The sequence below is a fragment of the Rhinatrema bivittatum genome, chromosome 6 (genome assembly GCF_901001135.1).
Source record: "Rhinatrema bivittatum chromosome 6, aRhiBiv1.1, whole genome shotgun sequence".
NCBI classification, from domain to species: Eukaryota; Metazoa; Chordata; class Amphibia; order Gymnophiona; family Rhinatrematidae; genus Rhinatrema; species Rhinatrema bivittatum.
Window position 1 is genome coordinate 168,517,872 of NC_042620.1, and position 23,087 is coordinate 168,540,958.

At 43.5% G+C, this 23,087-nt stretch overlaps 1 protein-coding gene across 4 annotated transcripts in view; it reads left to right on the forward strand.

Annotated features, from left to right (window-relative positions):
- ERBB4 (erb-b2 receptor tyrosine kinase 4) overlaps nt 1-23,087 on the forward strand; it is a 2,403,189-nt gene that overhangs the window by 1,578,818 nt on the left and 801,284 nt on the right. For all 4 annotated transcript variants that reach the window (XM_029606129.1, XM_029606130.1, XM_029606131.1 and 1 more), the window contains exon 6: nt 13,519-13,637. In XM_029606129.1, coding sequence (XP_029461989.1) covers nt 13,519-13,637 — 119 coding nt within the window. The remainder of the gene's footprint in view (nt 1-13,518; nt 13,638-23,087) is intronic.

Genomic DNA, 23,087 nt, shown 5'->3' on the forward strand with positions numbered 1-23,087 from the left:
TGCTCACACACCAAAACGCAGCAGACTCTCACCAAATACAGAATATACAGGGTCATTTAGCAAATCATGTTAGGGACTTATCGCAGGCGTTAGGGCTCTAATATCTGCAATAACACCAAAATGCATGCAATAAATAACACATCACGAGATACGTATGCAAATTTTAAAAATGTAGTTAAAAGGAAGGAGTTTGGGCAGAGTTTATGAAAATAAAGGGTGTTTAACATTGCGCGATAGCATAATGCACGCTATCGCTCTATTTAATGCTGGAAATAACTACACCTTTTTTCCTGGCATTATGCGATGCATTATGCCCGAAACGGGATTTGTGAAAAAAATCACAAATCCCATTGGAGAGAGAGCAGTCAGCCTCTGGGCAGGCACACATTTCAGTCAACTTTTTATACCACTGTAAAAGGGATGGTCCAAGAAAACAAAGAGGTAGGCGATCTATGATAGCCGTCAGGATAAACACAAAAATAGATGCCTTGATCTTTTTCAATTGTTTATTAAAACAGAGACGTATTCACAAATTAATTAATTTGTGAATTCAAGCATGCTACACCAGGAGGCCACTCACATGCCACATGTTTGCTATTCCCACACCCTACGAACTCACACAAAAACACCCTCCTCACACCCCCCACACCCATGACTTTTCTACTTACTGCCCACACCCTCAAATTAATTAATTTGTGAATACGTCTCTATTTTAATAAACAATTGAAAAAGATCAAGGCATCTATTTTTGTGTTTATCCATACCACTGTAAAAGGGGCAACTAGTAACTCGGGGTGAGGTTTTGGTGGTGGCCTAGGTTTGGGGGGCAGTTTTAAATGCACAGTCAGAGGTATGAACAGCACAGTACACATCAGTGACGATTTGATGTGATTTGGAATGTTGAAAGGTACACAAAGAAGAGATTTGTACAATGTACTCTCGACCTACTTTGATGCACTTTCTACTTAGCTACTATCAAGCTGGCAAATAGAATAATATTCTATAATTAAACTCATAACAATTTTTTAAAAGTTCCCAAAAAACAGTAAAATATTTTAAAATAGCAGACACATCAAATAAAATCCAATAATAATTAAAACCAATAGGGATTTGAAAGAATTCCCACTTTCTACACCTGATCTTTTGATTTAATTCACCCTGAGATTGTCCTGGATTAGTAGGGGGAGGGGAGCTGCACACAAGCTTTGTCCACTCTCTCTCCTGTACACACACACTCTAACACACATATTCATTCTCATATACACATGCTTACTCACACAATGTCACTCTATTCTGCTTCTGGAAAGCCCAACTGGCAGCAGCCTCCACTGTCAGCTCACATAGCTGATGGGACTCCTCATCTTTCCTCCCACAGCACAGGATGATGCAGCTCCAGCAACTTTCATCTTTCCATGCAGACCAATACTGATTCTGCTACATCCAGCTGCGGCAATTTAAAGCTGCTTATTCTCACCTGCGTAGGCCAATGTAACCCAACTTCTTCTTTCGGGCCACACAAGAGGGAAAAACAAGGAATTTCAGTCAAGTTGTGCCAACCTCCAAAATTGTGGCGATCTAGGTGGCCACTTAGTTCATCTAAAGCTTTCAATGCCCCTGCACTTTGTCTCATTCACATCCCTCCATACTTTCTCTCTCTCTCTGCTTCCCACTCTTTCCTTTATTTTCCCCTTGCTCTCCTCTTCCACCTCACTCACACCTCTTTCCATTTTCTTCCCTCTTACTCACATCTCTTGCCATCCCTTTTCCTCACATTCCCACCTCTTCCTATTCTTCCCTTCTCATTCAGACACTTCCCTCTCACAGCCACCTTCCCTTCTCCCCCATCCCTTCTCACTTACTCATCCTTTCTCTTCCCTTTTCTCCAATCTCATTCACTCACTCACCCCCTTCCTTCCCTTCTCTTTTCTCACACCTCACTCACTGGGCCTGCTTTCTCTTTTACCTTAAAACACCAAATCACCTCCGATTAGAAAACACAATAAGACAGGCATCCTTACACAGAAATTATTCATCATCCCTTGCCATTATGGGATCATCTTTCTGCCCATGGGGCCTGGGATCCTTGTGGGCAAGTCATCATCCCATGTTCCTATGGTGTCTTCTTCCTTCCTGGAGGGCCTCAAAGGCCATGGGCAAGCCCTAATTTGGTGATGCTGTTTGCAGAGTTTGGGGACCCCCCCATAGGCACATTAGGGGTGTGCATTCATTTACAATGTATTGGCAATCCGCAGCATATAGGGCCATATTCGTGGGGAAGTGAAACGTATCACGATTCCCCACGAATACAATGAATCTTCATCAAATTATTCGGCCATTTAAAGGAGCGAATTTAAACAAAACCCACAGCCTCCTGACACCCCCCCCCCCCCAAGACTTACCAAAACTCCCTGGTGGTCCAGCGGGGGTCCGGGAGTCATCTACTGCACTCACGCCGTCGGCTGCCGGTATTCAAAATGGCGCCGGCCATCCATTGCTCCTACCATATGACAGGGGCCGACAAATGGCACCGGTATCCCCTGTCACATAGTAAGGTCAAAGGCTATCGGCGCCATTTTTAATACCGGCAGCTGACGGCCCGAGTGCAGGAGATCACTCCAGGACCCCTGCTGGACCACCAGAGAGTTTTGGCAAGTCTTGGGGGGGTCAGGAGGGTGGGGGATTGTAGTTAATTAAATTTTAGCTGGGAAACAAATAATAATGGAATGCATGAACGGATCGGGGCCCCCCCCTTGCCGAATGCAATGTATCTGCCCCCCCCCCCCCCGAATACGAATACGGAATATAATGTATGCAGTCCCTCTGCACATCCCTAAGGCACATAATTAAACCCAGTGGCCCACATTTTGCATCTGGATGCAAGGTGAAGCAGCTGCAGAAGGGTGTTTTGTTTTTTTTTGAGGAGCATTTGCTGCTGCCTCAAAACCTTTCACACCTGATGTGGGCGCCTCACCCTGCCTAATGATAGAGCCACTCCTGTGCCTGAGCATTGTTAGAAATCAGCCAATGTGCTGTGGAGCAGTCACTATTGTCTGGCCTGGGCAAGCATCCCCATGGCTGCAGGGGTGCAGCACACGAAACTGAAACACCTCTTATTTGGGGAACAGTGAGACCTAAAACCATGAGTAAGCAGACTCTCCCTGCCACATATGGAAGTGTGTTGGGCCCTCCTTTGTTACATGCTGCTACTGAACCCATGACTTCAAGGATAGGAAGGGGAAAAGAATCCAAACATTTAAAAGTAACATGGCTCACACTTGTATGCTTCATGCCCCCCACCCATGTTAAGCTCAGGTATTGCCAAAATAACAGTTCTGGCTATACTGATGCTTATATGGCAATACCACCAAACAGGAAAATGTTTACTTAAGATGGAGATTTTTTTCCTATTTTTCTTTAAGCAATTAAATAATTATCTTTAAAGTGTTTTCCTATTTTTCTTTAAACAATAATTATATTTAAATTCTATATTTTGAAAAAATAGTCCTCTCTTCTTGCCTGGCTTTGCCCACTGTAAAAGCAATTGTTCCATGTAGTTAGATTAATTGTACTTTAGTCATATTAGTAGCCTTTGAAGTGTAAAATGATTGTTCTTAAACTAGGTTTTATGGAAAACAAAACTTTTCTTTTGCTTATCCATAAAAGGATACTTGTTTACTAACTGAAGTCAAGATTTCTTGGTTTTCAGTGCTTTTCAACCCAGTCCTTCGGGCACACCTAGCCAGTTAAGTTTATAGGATATTCTCAATAAATATGCATGAGAAACGTTTGCATGCACTTCTAGCAGTGCAAGTGTAAACTGTGTGTAGTTTACGCTTCCAGTGCAACATTGACAGAAGCTGTGCTGGATGTCGCTGGGAGTGAATCAGTTTTGACCCTGTACCTGGTAGGGTTTTTATGGGTGCGGAGGGATGAGGGAGAGTCCGGGAGGGGGGGGGATATTGTGGCGAGTTTATCAAGATGGTTGGGGGGGGGGAGGCCTGGTGGAATACTTACAAGTCCAGGGGGAAATGTCCCCAGCAGGAAGTGTTTATTTGGTAAACATAGGAGGTGGTGTGTGGTGGGGATTGCAAGTCCACTATAGACTTTTTGCTATTTGATGATGGGGAGTGGGAGGAAATACGGCTACAGAGCCTTGTACTTCTTTTTTTATTTTTTAACTTTTAAAGATATCCAGATAAAGTAGCAAGTTATCCAGCCACACAAGGAAAAATAACTTTAGACCTACTTAAAAGCAGGTCTAAAGTTATCCTACTGATGTAGGATAGGCCCTTGAAATGCCCTTTTTTTTTAATTCACCTAAATTATAGCTAAATTATATCCAGCTATAATTTATTTGGATAAGTAGCTGAATATGTCACATTTGTCATTTAGGCCTGGATTTATCAAAATGCACTAAATATCTCATGCGATAGGAAAAGGGGTGTGTTTTATGGTAATAGGCAGTTTATCGCAATTTGTGCTAATACCTAGGTGAAGTGCTCTCTTGTGAAGATTTGATGACCTTCAGAGTGAGGAAACTCACCCAAAGATGAGATTTGTGCAATGTTCTCTCAACCTAGCTTGATGGACTCTCTACCTGGGTAACATCAAGCTAGGTTGAGAGAACATTGCACAAATCTCATCTTTGGGTGAGTTTCCTCATTCTGAAGGTCATCAAATCTTCACAAGAGAGTACTGTTCTGTTTATACATTTCACTTTGCATGTCAAAGTGGCCCCTAACCCCTACACTAATATCTAAACCTCACCTCAAGTTACTAGGTGGGCCTCCTATAGAGATATAAATACCTATCTAGGATGAGGGCATTATGGCTAGTCTCTCTCTCTCTCTCTCCCTCTCCCCTTCCTTTACACAAATGAAAAAGGTGTAGTTAAAGTCATGTGATATGGGTTCACAAAACTGTGTGTCCCACCCCAAACTCCTCCTATTTTTCTCACTTGCATTATGGTGCTTTTGCATGCGAAAACGTCTTAACACATGTGAAAACGCCATATAGCACTTTGATAAATGACCCCCTTAGTCGGATAACTTGAGTCATCCATCTAAATGGCTTTTGAATATTGACCTCCTTGTACATTGGAAGTACAGTTTGCGCATATCAAAATGTGTGTACAACTGTGGGTAAAACGGTCCGCTCTGTTGAGTATACCTTATTACATCGGGCCCTGGATGGGCTGCCATTTCAAGAAATTAGCTAAAAAGAACAGATGCCAGCACAAAAATAACACATGCTGATTTTGAGCTCTAACTTAAACAAATTCATGTCCTTTAATAGCAAACATGATCCAAGCATAATTATATTTACTATACAGTCTCTGAGCATCCAGTGTGACTGAAAAAGAAGAGTGCTGGTGCAGTAAATATCCAATTAGTGCAGGAAACAGCGAACAGGAGTGGGGGCAAGGAGAAGGAGTAAGTGAAAGAGCTGAAACAGCAGCCTTGATCAATCAGGGTAATATAACACCTTCCCTGCAAGCCTACATCTTTAATTAAAATCCTTGTATTTCACTAATAAGTTTGCATGTTCATGAAACTTTCTTATTGATTTCAGTTACTTTTCATTTTTTTTTTTCATTTTAGATTTATACTTCCTTGACATAAGTAAAATTAAGGGAAACATTGAAGGAAGACTGATTTATTACTCATGTTTCTGGAATAAAGCATGATCTTCCTTAAAAAAAAAAAAAAAAAAAAAAAGCATTTCCTGCTTTCACAGTTGTCAACCCAATGTAATATTTACAAAGAGAAAAGAAAAGAGTATATACTTTAAAAAGTGCAAGAGTGACTGACAATTGAAAGTAAATGATAGGAGATTCCCTGCTAATCTGGAGTTTAGTCACTGCATCCAGGGAGCAAGCTGAGAGTAATGCCTGTGACCTTGTGCCTTTTGAAACAGCTCAGCCTGTATTTACAGGAATATATATCTCCTAGCTGTTATATTTACAGAGATAATAATCCTGCTTGTTCTTGAAACCACAGCCCTAGAGATCAAGAAACCCAGAATGTCTTGAAATGAGATTTAAAAGTTAAATATATCATTGTATTTCTTATATGCTGCAAACTCCAAGTAGCTTACAGTACATGCAACAATTTACAAAATAAAATACAAATAGTACACCCCAGTACAATCTAAATTGCTGAGAGAATTCTCATCAATAAATGCAGAAAAATAAACATAATGTCACAAAATAATAGTACATTTTAAGAAACAGGCTTTCAGTTCACACCCAAAAGGAAAATACTCCAATTCCTGGGATAGTTTTTGGCTTAACAAAAAAAAAAAGTTCATGTTCTGGTTTTAACTGGATGAAAATCAGAATAATTCAGTACTTGCAATAATGCCTAATGGACTGAAGCTGAGAGGCAGACAAGACGTGAACATCACAAAAACCTAAAAAGAAATGTTAAGATTTTAAACTGCTGTCTCTATCTGATCAGCAGCCAATTAACAGGGTCATTTATCAAAAATGCGTTATGGCGTTAATGCACGCAATAATAGGGATGTAAATCGTATTTCTGACGATCAGAAATCGGGGGCTCCCCGAAACTGATAGGAAAACCCCACACAATTGTTCGTGGGGTTCTCTTATCATTTTGGGGGAGGGTGGGAAAAACGGCACACAAAAACAATCCCTAAACCCACCCGACCCTTTAAAACATCTCCCTTAGCTTCCACCACCCTCCCAAGCCCCGCCCCAAAAAAACCCAAAAACCTTTTAAATTACCTGGTGGTCCAGTGGTGGTCCCGGGAGTGATCTCCCGCTCTCAGGCCGTCAGCTGCCACTAATAAAAATGGCGCCGATGGCCCTTTGCCCTTACAATGAGACAGGGTATCCATGACATTGGCCGGCCCCTGTCACATGGTAGGAGTAATGGACGGCCGGCGCCATCTATGCAATAACGCCATAACGCACAAAATAGTTATCACAACGCGAATGCAAATTTTACAAATGTATTTAAAAGGGCGGGATTAGAGAGGGGTTTGGGCAGGAACAATGAAAATGAAGGGTATTATCTCAGCGAGTGATAGTGTAACGCATGCTATTGCACATGTTTAACGCCAGAAATAACTACAACTTTTTTCCTGGTGTTAAGCTATGCAATATGCCCGAAATGCCTGAAACACATTTTGTGATAAATTCTGTTTGGGGCATGGAAAGGGAGAGTAGAGTAGAGAGATAAAGAGACTCTGGGGTGGCACACATAGTAGCCAACTCTTTATACTGCTTTAGGATGAGATTTCTACAATGTTCTCTTCCCCTAGCTTGATGGACTCTCTACCAGGTTACTATCAAACTAGGGCAAAAGAACACTGAAGTAATTTCATCTTAGTCTGATTTTCCTCACTCCAAATTACTTCAAATCTTCACTGAGGTCTACTATGCTGTTTGTACATCTCACTCTGCATGTAAAACTGGCCCCAAAACCCTAGATCACCACCAAAACCTCACCTCAAGTTAGTAGATGACCCTCCTATAGTGATATAAATAGTTGACTACTATGAAAGCCTTATAAAGTTTGGCAATATATGCTCTCCTATTTTTGTTCCTGTCATCATGTACACTACCAATATCCCCCGGTCATCGACCACTGCATTTTCTTATGAGATAGGGATCAATATATTAACTACAAAATATCCAAAAAATCCCCAACTACAAATATTAAATGTTTGATAGCGCATCGGTTATATGACCTTCATAATAGGCGTCATAGTGTGGTAATCCTTACCATTTTGTCACTCTGCCTTATGCATAATCATTGGTCAGTCCATTTTTTATAATTTTTCATGTGCTGGTGCTCCGTGTATTAAAACATTTTCTCAATTACTACAAAACTTGCAGTTTTTTTCACGATACTTATCTTGACATAATGTTACTTCTTTGCATGTTGTTAGCCCGAGACTCTCCTCACAGATGGTCCGTAGCAATGTGACCAATCTCACATCGCTTCTCCGTGTCTGTGCCCGACACTATACAGGGTTTCGGACGTGCGTCGTCCTTCCTCAAGGACAAAGATCTGCGCCACGAAAAAGTTTTTTATCAGCAAAACTTAAACATTGTATACCAAAGGTCAAACGTGTATTAGCTACTCACTCATATCAGGCTCATCATGGCTCTCAGCGTTTTTTTGTGCGTCTTTTCCGGTTTGAATTTCCCGCCTCCATTTTAAAGCCCCCTCTCAATAGTGACGTACTAACTACGTCACTTCTGGTGCTACAGTGAATACCATTCAATCATAGCATTAAGTCCTAATGGTATAACTGTGTGCATACGCAAAATCCACTGCTGCTCTCTTAAATTTAATAGAAAGTTAGGATCACCTCCTCGTATATTCTCTGGAACCACTTCCAACACCCGCCAGCGTAGTTGTTGGAAAGTATGATGATGTTCAAGGCACAAAAAAACGCTGAGAGCCATGATGAGCCTGATATGAGTGAGTAGCTAATACACGTTTCACCTTTGGTATACAATGTTTAAGTTTTGCTGATAAAAAACTTTTTCGTGGCGCAGATCTTTGCCCTTGAGGAAGGATGACACACGTCCGAAACCCTGTACAGTGTCGGGCACAGACACGGAGAAGTGATGTGAGATTGGTCACATTGCTACGGACCATCTGTGAGGAGAGTCTCGGGCTAACAACATGTAAAGAAGTAACATTATGTCAAGATAAGTATCGTGAAAAAAACTGCAAGTTTTGTAGTAATTGAGAAAATGTTTTAATACACAGAGCACCAGCACATGAAAAATTATAAAAAATGGACTGACCAATGATTATGCATAAGGCAGAGTGACAAAATGGTAAGGATTACCACACTATGACGCCTATTATGAAGGTCATATAACCGATGCGCTATCAAACATTTAATATTTGTAGTTGGGGATTTTTTGGATATTTTGTAATCATGTACACTACACCATTTTGGAGTAATTACAAATTAATTATTTGTCTCTAAGGCCCATATATTGTTGCTGTAGTCCTAGTATGACCCTACTAGTGCCTGCATTACAGACTTTAATCATTGAGCTTCGAAAGAAAGGTGCAGAAAATAGACATCACCCTAAGTGAAACTTGGTGAAAGCCTTTCTTGCTATTTCTGTAACATGCTTTTCAAAATATAAAGAAAATCAAAGATACCTAGACTCTGTATTTTAAGGTGAATTTTAAAAGCCCAGTGATCACCAAAACCGGGAGATATGTGCATAATTTGGGCAGGCACCCGCCAAGCAGATTTTAAAAGCCACCCGGAGATGCGTGTACTTGCTGATGTGTGCACAAATGAAAAGTTTTTAAAAAGGGGCAGTGCATGGGCAAGCTCTGGAAAGGGAATATTAACTTGAAATTAGCATCTAAATTCTTAAATGCACAGGCAAGTGCCAGGATCCCTAGCGCACAACTTTACTTCTGCAATGTGTAAGTTGTAAAACTCCAAATTTTAGGCACATCAGCAGGGTTTTACAGATCATGTCTAACAGGGGAGAAGGGAGGCTGTTAAAGTAGTGGAGTTTGTAAGTCCTATCCCTTACCTGGGTGAACTGGAAACAAACTTTGAAAATTGGTAATGGTGTTGGCACACACGTAGAAGCGGCATTTGCATACATAGGCATGTATCTGCTTAAAATTGCAGGCACATGTTCATGTGGTCAAGCTATTTTATGACATATGTGCATATTAGGGATGTGAATTGTGTCCTCGATTGTCTTAACGATCGATTTCGGCTGGGAGGGGGAGGGAATCGTATTGTTGCCGTTTGGGGGGGTAAAATATTGTGAAAAATCATGAAAAATCTAAAAATCTAAAAATCGCAAAACCGGCACATTAAAACCCCCTAAAACCCACCCCCGACCCTTTAAATTAAATCCCCCACCCTCCCGAACCCCCCCCAAATGAGTTAAATAACCTGCGGGTCCAGCGGCGGTCCGGAACGGCAGCGGTCCGGAACGGGCTCCTGCTCCTGAATCTTGTTGTCTTCAGCCGGCGCCATTTTCCAAAATGGCGCCGAAAAATGGCGGCGGCCATAGACGAACACGATTGGACGGCAGGAGGTCCTTCCGGACCCCCGCTGGACTTTTGGCAAGTCTCGTGGGGGTCAGGAGGCCCCCCACAAGCTGGCCAAAAGTTCCTGGAGGTCCAGCGGGGGTCAGGGAGCGATTTCCCGCCGCGAATCGTTTTCGTACGGAAAATGGCGCCGGCAGGAGATCGACTGCAGGAGGTCGTTCAGCGAGGGTTCCGGCGCCTCGCTGAATGACCTCCTGCAGTCGATCTCCTGCCAGCGCCATTTTCCGTACGAAAACGATTCGCGGCGGGAAATCGCTCCCTGACCCCCGCTGGACCTCCAGGAACTTTTGGCCAGCTTGTGGGGGGCCTCCTGACCCCCACGAGACTTGCCAAAAGTCCAGCGGGGGTCCGGAAGGACCTCCTGCCGTCCAATCGTGTTCGTCTATGGCCGCCGCCATTTTTCGGCGCCATTTTGGAAAATGGCGCCGGCTGAAGACAACAAGATTCAGGAGCAGGAGCCCGTTCCGGACCGCTGCCGTTCCGGACCGCCGCTGGACCCGCAGGTTATTTAACTCATTTGGGGGGGGGTTCGGGAGGGTGGGGGATTTAATTTAAAGGGTCGGGGGTGGGTTTTAGGGGGTTTTAGTGTGCCGGCTCACGATTCTAACGATTTATAACGATAAATCGTTAGAATCTCTATTGTATTGTGTTCCATAACGGTTGAAGACGATATTAAAATTATTGGACGATAATTTTAATCGTCCTAAAACGATTCACATCCCTAGTGCATATACATACATGCCATAAAATGGCCAAATCTCTGGGTGCCTGCTGACGAACGCATGCACATGTGCACCCATGGGCTGATTTAAAAACTACTGTCTTTGCATATATACCCAGCATTTTATATCCTGCATGCACATATGTACACATGTTATAAAATGGCTGTGGGGCAAGTATGTGTACGCCTAATTTTAAGTTTGCATGTACACTTCAGCACAAGTCAGCTTTGGGGCACGCAAGTGATGTAATTTTATAACAGACGAACGTCCAGCCCATGACCAGTTTCATCAGTTCATCCACCATTTGCCCATTCTAGAGCTAGGTCATCCAAACCCGCCTGGTTCTTTAGTCTGCACTCCCCCCAGTTGACCCAGACTCCTCAAACACTTCAGAGATGCCTGAAATAATTTTATAAAGACTTGCACCTTCTCCGTAGCAGAAGTAAATTTGCACTCAAATATCCCTGGGTGCATGCCCAGTGAGTAGCTACTTGTGCACATATCTCTTGGCCCTACCCTGGAACACTCCAGCCCCTCCCACATTCCACTCCTTTTTTTCCAGATGCAAGATATTTATGTATCGGTACTTGTGCGTGCATGTGGGCAGCTTATAAAATCGGGTGGGCACACGCATGTGCTAGATGCGGGCACATCTCTCAATTTTGACACATGCTCGGCTTTTAAAATTTACCATTTTGTCTCTAATCATCAAAGGGCAGTTATTTAAAACAGGATCTACATCATCCCAAATGTTCCTCAACATACCTGCTCAGCATTACTTGTAAAGTAATTGATTTAGCCATTCTTTAGTTAATAACCACAATACCGTTTTTGAAGCCTGATGGGTTTTTCTCGCAGGTGCCAGCATGCCTGAGACACCACATCATTTTTGTGATGTCAGGAGGCCCTGATGCAGAGTAGGGATGTGCAGAGCAAAATTTTATGTTCATATTTTTTATGTCCGAAAGGGGGTCCCACTTGCGGCCAATATGGACATAAAAAAAATCCAATGAGTTGGGTATATGTACATATGTGCAAAAAAAAAAATTTAAACCCCCTCACCCTCCTTAATCCCCCCCCCAGACTTACCACAACTCCCTTGTGATCGAGCGAGGAGTGAGGACGTCATTTCTGCAATCCTTGGCGAGAAGCATGTGACGTCGGTGGCACGTCGAGTGACGCGGCGTCACGTGATTCCCGGCGAGTTCGCGCCGGACGGCTCGTTCGGCCCAAAAAGAACTTTTGGCCAGCTTGAGGGGGTCAGGAGGCCCCCCCAAGCTGGCCAAAAGTTCTTTTTGGGCCGAACGAGCCGTCCGGCGCGAACGAGCCGGGAATCACGTGACGCCGACGTCACGTGATTCCCAGCAAGTTCGCGCCGGACGGCTCGTTCGGCCCAAAAAGAACTTTTGGCCAGCTTGGGGGGGCCTCCTGACCCCCTCAAGCTGGCCAAAAGTTCTTTTTGGGCCGAACGAGCCGTCCGGCGCGAACTTGCCGGGAATCACGTGACGTCGCGTCTGAGTGACGCGGCGCCACGTGATTCCCGGCTTGTTCGCGCCGGACGGCTCGTTCGGCCCAAAAAGAACTTTGGCCAGCTTGGGGGGGCCTCCTGACCCCCCCAAGCTGGCCAAAAGTTCTTTTTGGGCCGAACGAGCCGTCCGGCGCGAACGAGCCGGGAATCACGTGACGCCGGCGTCACTCGACGTGCCGCCGACGTCACATGCTTCTCGCCAAGGATTGCAGAAATGGCGTCCTCACTCCTCGCTCCATCACCAGGGAGTTGTGGTAAGTCGGGGGGGGGGGGGGGGGGATTAAGGAGGGTGAGGGGGTTTATATTTTTATTTTGGCTCAACAATCGCGATTTCCCACATATCGAACATATCTATGTTCGATATGTGGGAAATCCGATCGTTTATGTCGAATCAATTTTTTAAGTAAAAAAAAAATATGAGTTGCGTTTTACTAATGCGGTCAATCCGAATGCACACCCCTAATGCAGAGCCTCGGTGCTGCCTTGCCTGTGTGGTTCTGCAGAGCTTGTAGCTTTCCTTTTGCTTCTCCAGGGCAGCTGCCATGCTTATAGCAGTTATCTTTTCTTTCAGAAAGTCAATGCTTCCTTTTGACCATGCTTGACTTTTTTTCTTTTTATCATTAGGAGGTTTTGGAATGCTTGATACAATGTAACCTTTGAAAAGAAAATAATTCAGGAATTGATTTAAGGCCAGATGTATCATTTTGTGCCTGGGTAAATAGCTAAGTACATATGGCTTTATGTCACTTAGAAGACAATTTTCTAACTATGCATATGGATACAAATCATGAATGTTTTTAACCTGGGGATTTTGCAGAAATATTCAAAGCATAAGTACGCACATATTTTTGTCTGAAACTTGCTATGGGTACAGAGTAACCAAGGTCACTAGCGCCTGCTTATAAAAGTACGCTCATAAAGTTGAAAATGCAATCTACACATGAGCTTTTTTGCTGCCTCTTCTCAATGCTGCCAAAAGTACATGCATTGTCCACAGTGTTCAAACTTTTAGCCGCATGGGGATGGGGGACGGATTTTCAGAGAAATGATTTATGTATAAATGGCTTTGAAAATTGCTCTTATTGCATTGTCTACAACCATAGCAGATGACTTTTGACTAGGACAACCATTGGTATTGATAATTACCTGCCTATCCTTTTTCATTTCTTACTTGTTCCCCTGTCTCTTCCAGTAACAAAGACCGTGTGTGCCGAGCAGTGTGATGGACGGTGCTACGGGTCATATGTCAGTGATTGCTGCCATCGGGAGTGTGCTGGAGGCTGTTCAGGACCCAAAGACACGGATTGCTTTGTATGTTTGGGCATTATCTCATTACTTTTTTCCACCCATTCTTCTGCTATATATTTTGGTTTAATAATAAACCTCCCGCTTTCTACTCTTGCATTTTCTTACTTATACACAGTTCAATATTTTAGCTATAATTTCATGATTTCATGTTTTTTTTCATTTCAACTTTTATTACCTATCAGCTTGTATTACATATTGGTGCATTTATAAGCATTACAAATAGGGATTTTGAATCATTTATATGGTAATATGCAGATTTTTATCATACAGCAGGACACTTTACCAGTTTAAAGACAGCTTTTATGATTGTTTTGACAGACTATCTTGTCATAACTTTTAAATAAGGTAGAATCATAGTATGCACATGTATACAGTTGTTTGGAATGCAGTAACATAATAGACAGCCTTCCTCAAAAAACTTATAATTTTAATTAATTAATACATTTAAAAAATATTTTGGGAAAAGCGCAAGGGAGGGTTTTCCACTTGTCTGACTCAGCTGCTCTTCTCAGAGGTGTTGTCCCTTCTCTCATGTCAAGGGAGTGAATCAGAGACCTGTTAAAAACCTGCATACAGTGGCACACTGCTGCCAGGATGCCAAATCTAGACACCAAAGGGGTGTGCCCCTTGAACAGCTTTATCAGATTATTGCCTTAATCTTAAGGAACTCTGGTGCGGAGGAAGAGAAAAGGAAATGCTTGTTCTCACCTATCTGAACTGGTGTTTCCTCCTGCTTCCTCACAGTCAACTTTGAAGATGTTTTTACAAGCACAAGTTGTCTCAGGACAGATTGAACTAGGAGCCTCAGCTCAATTTACAATAAGACCTCTGTCTCTTTTGGACCAACTCTTCTGCGAGCAGCATTGACAACTGTAAGTGAAAGTACCAATGCAATCAGAGGCATAAGTGCTTCTATTCCCCAGTCTTGCTGGAGATGGGGAGTAATTCTAACTACTCCCTCCAGAATTAAGTAGTCACCTTAGAAGAACGTGTAGCTTTCACATAATTGAATCAATCCATGTCATCAAAAATTGACTCTTTTGGGAGTTGTTGGCGGTATGAATATTCATTTAAGTGCACATTTTCAATCGATAGATCAATTAAAGAAATTAACCGTTGTGCATGCCGTCCATGGCAGACCCGTGGCACGGCCCCCTCACCTTTCTACAGTGACTCCAGCTCCTGGTCTCACCTCGCTGGCGGCGGTGGGCCATTAGCCCCGTTCTCGGGCCTCCCCCAGTGCTTCCAGCCCTGCTGCAATTCCTGGTGTTCCCGGTCCTGCTACTTCTTCTCATCAGGCCTCTCCGCGTGGCCCAAGGGGAGACGCTGCTACCCACACCACGCCCCTCCCTAGGTGCACATGCGCACACCATTGAAGATTAAGTAGGGACCACGGCGGGAACCTAGCCGTGGCCCCAGATGATGATGTCAACCTAGCTCAGTACTTAAGCTCAGGCACCACTCCCTAGCGTTGCCTTTGCAACAGGTCTCCTCACTGGTTGAGTACTCGTTGCCTCCTAGAGATTCATCTCATCTCTGTGTTCCTGTTCCTCGTTGTTCCTGGTTCCTATCTCCTTGTACCTACCTTTCTATATTCCTCGGATTGATTACACAGACTTTGACTTTGCTTCACCTGACCACGTCATTGACTCTCTCCAAGCCTGGACCTCCGCTACACCTGATCACGCTACTGACTCTCTCCAAGCCTGGAGCTCCACTACGCCTGACCACACTATTGATTCTCTCCAAGCCCAGACCTCTGCTTTGCCTGACTACACTGTTGCCTATCTCCAGACCCAGGCCTCCTCTTTGCCTGACTACACTAATGCCTATCTCCAGACCCAGACCTCTGCTTCGTCTGACTGTGCTATTAACTATATCCATGATCAGACCTCAGCCTTGCTTGCCACTGCCTTCGGATTGCCGCCAGCCCTGACACAAGCATGCTCTTTGACGCTTCTCCAGCTTACTCCCTGGATGTGGTTTATTCAGACTTCGGCCTGCTCTTGCTCGAGTGCCCCCTGTCTGTCTCTGTTCCATTGGCGCTCGAGTTTCCAGGACACTACCCTGTCCAGAGTAAGACTGTACAATCTCTCACCTGCTGTCTCTGGGCTGAAACAACCCTCACCTCGACTACACACAGAAGCCCACCTAAGTCCTGCCGACCCCAGCACCCAAAGGCTCAATCCGCGGGGAGTGAGGGCTGGTATAGGTGAAGCTCCAGTGGCCTCTATCAGCCCACTCTGCCTGCCGACAGTGGGGACCCGTAGGTCCCTACCTACGGATTGCATCAACCCCACCTCGGTCCAAGGGTCCACCTCCAACGCAACATTAACAGCATTAAAAGATTAATATGTTAAATTGCAAGAATGTGATGTCACCTTAATTAAAGATTGTCAAATGATTCATCAGAAATTGAAGAATAATGGTAACCATTTCAGAAGGTTTAATTTCAGGTTTCTTAATTTTCCAAAATCCACCCTAATCCCCCCTCTTGAGATGTTTGTTGTGTTCATGGACCCTTGAGCCGAGGCAGGATTGGTGCTAGCTGAGGAAGGAGCTCTGAAGGTTCCCACCATCAGCAGGTGGACCCAGATGAAGCTGAGACCTGGTGGAAGCTTTGCCTATTCCTGCCCTTATTCCCCGTAGGTTGAGCCTTTGGGTGCCAGGGCCAGAAGGATTAAGGTGGGGCTTCTGCTGATTGCAGAAGAGGAGGTCATAGGGGTTGCTTGCTTCATAGGCAGTGGAGGCCAGGTGCATCTGAGATCAGGCATTGGTCAGTGGCAGGCAGCGTCAGGCATTTCTGTGATTAGGCAGAGGTCAAAAGCAGGGAATCCACCTGAATGGAGAGGAAGGATGGATAGGCAGGGTAGGTAGGCAAGGAGAAGAACAGGCAGGTAACAAGGAAGAAGCCGAAGAAATGAAAACAAGGATGCTGGAAGTGGAGAACTGAAGACAAGGACACTGAAACTGAATGACTGAAGACAACCATGCTAGAATTTGAATAACTGAAGACAAGGATGCTGTAGCAACATGCTCTACTGAGGAGTAGGTGGACCTGTTGCTGCAGTGAGTTGCCTCTGAAGAGTTGTCCTTATATAGGGCCTTGGTGATGATGCCATTTCTAGGGGCCATAGGGCTTTCCCTCTGTGGTTCCTTTACATACTGAAGCGTGATGCACACGTGCACCTAAGGAGGACACTCCACATAGGAGTCTGTGACTGTGGCCAGCCGTGTGGGATTGGTAGTGGTATCTCGCCACATTGAGAAACAGTGGGCTGGCACAAGGTAGGCCTTATTGGCAGCATCCTGCCACATGTGCTGGCATCACCTGCTGCATTTGGCTGGATCAGGACTTGGAGGTGAGAGTGGTGGTCCATGGGGGCGGCGTGCGGACCACCAATCATAACAATGTTAAGGAAATTTTACTTAGATTTTTCTTAAAGTTTCCAAGGAAGTTGTTTCTTCAATTACTAAAATATATTATTTGCCTGATTGAAAAATTTCCACTTCTTCTGTTTCCCATGCAACTCTCCTAGTAACTATTGTTAATGAGACAGATAAGCATTGGACATAGGGAGGATAACTTTCAAAACTGCTCGCATGTGCCCATATACGCATGAAAATTTACTTCTGCATTTTATAATCTATAACAAATGATATGCGCAGATTATAAAATACAAGTACATATGCAACCATACATGTTCATGTATGTAATAACTGCGAGCCATGCAATTTTGAACTTATCTGGCAAAGTAGTGGCACCTATCTGGATAAGTTCCAGTTCATGCGACTAAGAACTGGATAAGTCTGAAAAGTGTGTTAATTGTCCATCTAATTAGCCCTTTTTTGGACTTATCTGGGTATGTAAGATAGCTAGATAAGTCTAATAAAAAGAAGTGCTGTTTATCTGGATAAGTTCAAATTTATCCTTCTAAGTGGCAGCAAAGGTGCTGCTTAGCTAGATAACTTAGAATTTAGTTGGATAAGTGTGCGCAAATAAAGGTGAATTTTAAAAGCCTGGTGCACACATCAATTAGGGAATGCATGAATAGGTTGGCCTCATGTGCGGCTAGCAGATTTTAAAGAGATCTCCCGGAGCATGCATATCTTGTAAGTTTTCAAAAAGGGGTGAGGTATGGTCTGGGAGGGGCATGAGAATTTCAGAGCGTGTACTTGAGATGTGTGCATAAACACTTATATGCCCGGGCATACACCGAGATTACCTGCCCTGTAACTTTACTTCTTCTATGGGTGATGTGTAAGTGATAAAACAAAGAAAACCAGGCAGATCAGCGGGGTTTTAAGGGTCGGGGTTAATTGGGGGGAAAGAAGGCTATTAAACTAGGAGGGGGGGGTTGGAAGACCTATCTCTGAACTGGATGAACTGGGAATGAACTGGTTTAGTGGCAATGTTGTCAGCGCATGCCTCTTTTAAATCCCCCCCCCCCCCCCACTTACGCTGTACAAGTGGCCTATGTGAGCACGGTCAGTCTATTTTATAACATGCACCATGTCCCTGGACGTGGGCCAACATATGTGTGCATGCGCGCCAATTCTAAAATTCACTTTATAATATACCTGCGTATTTGTACTATGAATTTCAAAGGACATGCGGATACATTTTACTCACATTCTTTAGACGCATTTATCCGCTGTATTGTGCAGGAGTAAATATACGCAAGTGAAAGACTTAAGCACATCATTTTGGCATGTTTTAAAATAGAAACTTATGGATGTAAATGTTGGCCCCTCCCTGGAATGCCCCTGGCCCATCCCTATTTTACATGTACAGATTTGCTTGTGGTCCCCAATGTAAGTATGTATACTGCAGTTTTTAAAATAACATATACTCGCATATATGCTGTTGTATGTGTACATGTGCTAATTTTTACTCACACATCTTTTGAAAATTCACTTCTAAGGCTTTTCTTTCATTTGAAAAATACGTCTTTTATTGGTCAAAATATTTTCCTATTTCTGGATGTTTTAAGGGAACCCAGGCTAGGAGGAAATTCTTTCTTTAAAAATGTAAATGTACAATTATGCTACAGGGTGTTCAGAACTTGTTTTTTGATCCTATTCAAAATACTTCCTGTAAAATAGGATTTCCTAGCATGTAGACAGATGGACTCAGACCAGTAGGTTTATGCTCCCCTGCCAGTTGATGAAGATGGAGCAAGCTGATGTCACAGTATATATAGCCCTGCAGTGATCCCAGCCTGCCAATATTCTCTGTCTCCAGCAATAGTGAATTACTTTGAGCTTTTGGAAGGAGACAGTTTAATATTCTAAATTAAGGAAATGAAAGCCCCACTCTCCTGCAGTGATACCTAAAGATCTTTTCTCCGATCGCCTTTGCCCTCACTATGTCATACATATGTATGACATAGTGAGGGCAAAGGCGATCGGCGCCATTTTGAGTATTGGCATAGGACGGCAGGCATGCACGAGGTCGCTCCCGGACCCCCGCTGGACTTTTGGCAAGTCTTGTGGGGGTCAGGAGGCCCCCCCATGCTGGCCAAAAGTCCCTGTGGGTCCAACGGGGGTCCAGGAGCGACCTGCCATCCGATGCCAGGACTCAAAATGGCGCCGATAGCCTTTGCCCATACTATGTCGCAGGGGCTACCGGTGCCATTGGTCAGCCCCTGTCACATGGTAGGAGCACAAGATGGCGCCGGTGACCATGTGACAGGGACTGACCAATGGCACCGGTAGCCCCTGTGACACAGGCTATCGGCGTCATGATGAAACCGGCAAACGTGGGTGTGAGAATGCAGGGATGGCTTTTGGACTCGCCGCTGGACCACCAGGGAGTTTTGGTAAGTCTTGGGGGGGTCAGGAGGGTGGAGGGTTTAAATTTTTATTTAGGAGGCCGAATAAAACAGAAATCTGTTTAATACGTGGGGAGTCGCGATGCGTTTCGCCTCCCCACATATTTAACAGATAGGACAAAATAAGGTGTGGATTACAAATACGTGGAAAACGGATGCACACCTCTAAGGACTACCATCCTGCTTGTCCTCAGAGAAAGTAGAGTTGCTTGCTTACCTGCAACATGTGTTCTCTGAGGACTGCAGGATGTTAGTCCTCACAAAACCCACCCGCCATCCCGTGGAGTTGGGTTTCTCCTATTTTTATTTTAATTAATTCTGTTACCCCATATGGAAGCATGGTAAAGGGCATCTGCAGTGTGCCTAGTCAAAGTTCTAGAAACTTTGACATAAATTTTCTGCATCGGGGCTCCATCTGATTATGTCACCCATGTGTGAGGACTAACATCCTGCTGTCCTTGGAGAACACCTGTTACAGGTAAGCAATTCTGCTTACTGCACAAATAAAGGGCTTTATAACCCACTAACCATCTGTTTTACTAGTATTAAAGTTTTAAAATGTTCTCTGATTTTCACAAGGAAATATTTCTTAAAGTATTCATACGAAACATGGATTCCTGTCTATCAAGTCCTAGCTCCAGATACTGCTGTATATTATCAGCATATGTCTGGAACTGAAGTCCCTCTGATCTAATAACTCTTGCCAAAGGCTGAACATATACATTGAATAACACAGAAAATAACATTATCTCCTTCTGAACACCACAAGGGGAATCCCATGATAAGGATTAGCAGTTGAAAAACAGTGCACTTTGAGATTGATGCAGCAAAATTGAAGTAAATCAATCTGAGGCTAAACTCCTAACACCACAAGACCACAAACAATTTAACAGAATTCTGTGGTCTACAGTGTCAAATGCTGCACTAAGATCCAACAATACTACCATTGAATCATGGCTCTTAGCTAAAGAACATATCAGATCATCAAACAAAGGGCCAGATTCATTAAGGCTTTTCTCCCATATTGTGTGTATGGAAAAAACTCTTACAGATAAATTTTAAAAGGAGCATGCATGTACCCATAAGTGCGCATATTGGACATGCGAGCAAAACTATGCTTAATTTTATATCATGCCTGCAAATACACAAAATAACAGCATACACATTTTCTAGGTCAAGTTTATACATAATCTAGTTCATCTCAGCAGCAAATGCATATTCTGGGTAGGTAAATCAACATAAAGTACATGGTAACTAGGGTGCTTTGAGGTAAGATTGTAACTTATGATTTCCATTTCATTATACTCACTATCTTAACATCGCTCAAAACATATTGCTAGTCTGTTACATAATTTAAGGTTCTGACAGTGATATTATCGGCATATTTGATTTTTACATTTTGTATGCGTTTCTAAAGAGCCATGTTTTCAGTTCTCATTTGAAACTCTTTCTTTCTGTTTCTGGTATGGAGACTCTGGGAGAGAGTTCCATAGTTTAGGGCCTGCTATAGAAAATATTCTGTCTCTTATTTTAATTTAGGTGTGTGCTTCGTGTTGTAGTCATCTTTAGAAGTCCTTTGTTTGGAGATCTGAGGGTTCTCTGTGGGGTGTAAGGTTGAAGTGACACTCCTATTAAACATGGGTTAATGTTGTTGATGATATTAAAAGTTAGAGTTAATACTTTATAATGGATTCTGGATTGTACAGGAAGTCAGTGCAGTGCTATCAGTGATGGGGTGATGTGGTCAAATTTCCTTGTCCCTAGTAAGAGTCTAGCTTGAAGCATTTTGTAGTAACTGTAGTAGTTTTAGTAGCCATGAGGGTAAGCCAAGTAATAAGAAGTTGGAGTAATCTATGTTTGAAAATATCAATGTTTGTAAAACAGTGTGGAAGTCTAGTATTGTTAGCAATGGTTTCAGCCGGTGCAGTATTCTCAGTTCGGTGTATCCTGTTTTTATTAATTTGCTTATATGCTTTTTCATTGAATAGTTCTCATCGATCTATATTCCTAGGTCTCGTTCTTGATCTGAGAGTGTAATAGGTATGTGTATCATTTTTTTGACAAATTAAAATATCGTACGCTATTTCCTAATTCGTTATGTATCGGGGGTCCCCGAAGATGATAGGAAAATCCCACAAAATTTCATGTAGTTTTCTCATTGTTTTGGGGGGGGGGGGGGGGAGGAGAAAGGGCATACAGAAAAAAAAAAAACCCAAACCCACCCCAACCCTTCAGATCTAAAAAAACTTGCCTAAAGTCCCTGGTGGTCCAGCGGGGGTCCCGGGAGTAATGTTCCCCTCTCGGGCTGTCAGCTGCCACTAATCAAAATGGTGCCAATAGCCCTATACACTTACCATGCGACAGGGGCTATCCTATCGGTGCCATTGGCCAGACCCTGTCACATGGTAGGAGCAATGAATGGCCCATGCCATTTTTTAAGATAGTGTTGGCCATCCATTGCTCCTACCATGTGACAGGGGCCAATGGCACCAATAGCCCCTGTCACTTGGTAAGGGCAAAGGGCCACTGGTGCCATTTTGTTTACTGGCAGCCGATGACCCGAGAGCAGGAGATCGCTCCCAGGACCCCCGCTGGACATAAGAACATAAGAAAATGCCATACTGGGTCAGACCAAGGGTCCATCAAGCCCAGCATCCTGTTTCCAACAGTGGCCAATCCAGGCCATAAGAACCTGGCAAGTACCCAAAAATTAAGTCTATTCCATGTAACCATTGCTAATGGCAGTGGCTATTCTCTAAGTGAACTTAATAGCAGGTAATGGACTTCTCCTCCAAGAACTTATCCAATCCTTTTTTAAACACAGCTATACTAACTGCACGAACCACATTCTCTGGCAACAAATTCCAGAGTTTAATTGTGCGTTGAGTAAAAAAGAACTTTCTCCGATTAGTTTTAAATGTGCCCCATGCTAACTTCATGGAGTGCCCCCTAGTCTTTCTATTATCCGAAAGAGTAAAAAACCAATTCACATCTACCCATTCTAGACCTCTTATGATTTTAAACACCTTTATCATACCCTCCTCAGCCGTCTCTTCTCCAAGTTGAAAAGTCCTAACCTCTTTAGTCCTTCCTCATAGGGGAGCTGTTCCATTCCCTTTATCATTTTGGTCGCCCTTCTCTGTACCTTCTCCATCGCAATTATATCTTTTTTGAGATGCGGCGACCAGAATTGTACACAGTATTCAAGGTGCGGTCTCACCATGGAGCGATACAGAGGCATTATGACATTCTCCGTTTTATTCACCATTCCCTTTCTAATAATTCCCAACATGGTGAGACTTCACCTTGAATACTGTGTACAATTCTGGTTGCCACATCTAAAAAAAGATATAATTGCGATGGAGAAGGTACAGAGAAGGGCGACCAAAATGATAAAGGGAATGGAACAGCTCCCCTATGAGGAAGGACTAAAGAGGTTAGGACTTTTCAACTTGGAGAAGAGACGGCTGAGGAGGGTATGATAAAGGTGTTTAAAATCATAAGAGGTCTAGAATGGGTAGATGTGAATTGGTTTTTTACTCTTTCGGATAATAGAAAGACTAGGGGGCACTCCCTGAAGTTAGCATGTGGCACATTTAAAACTAATCGGAGAAAGTTC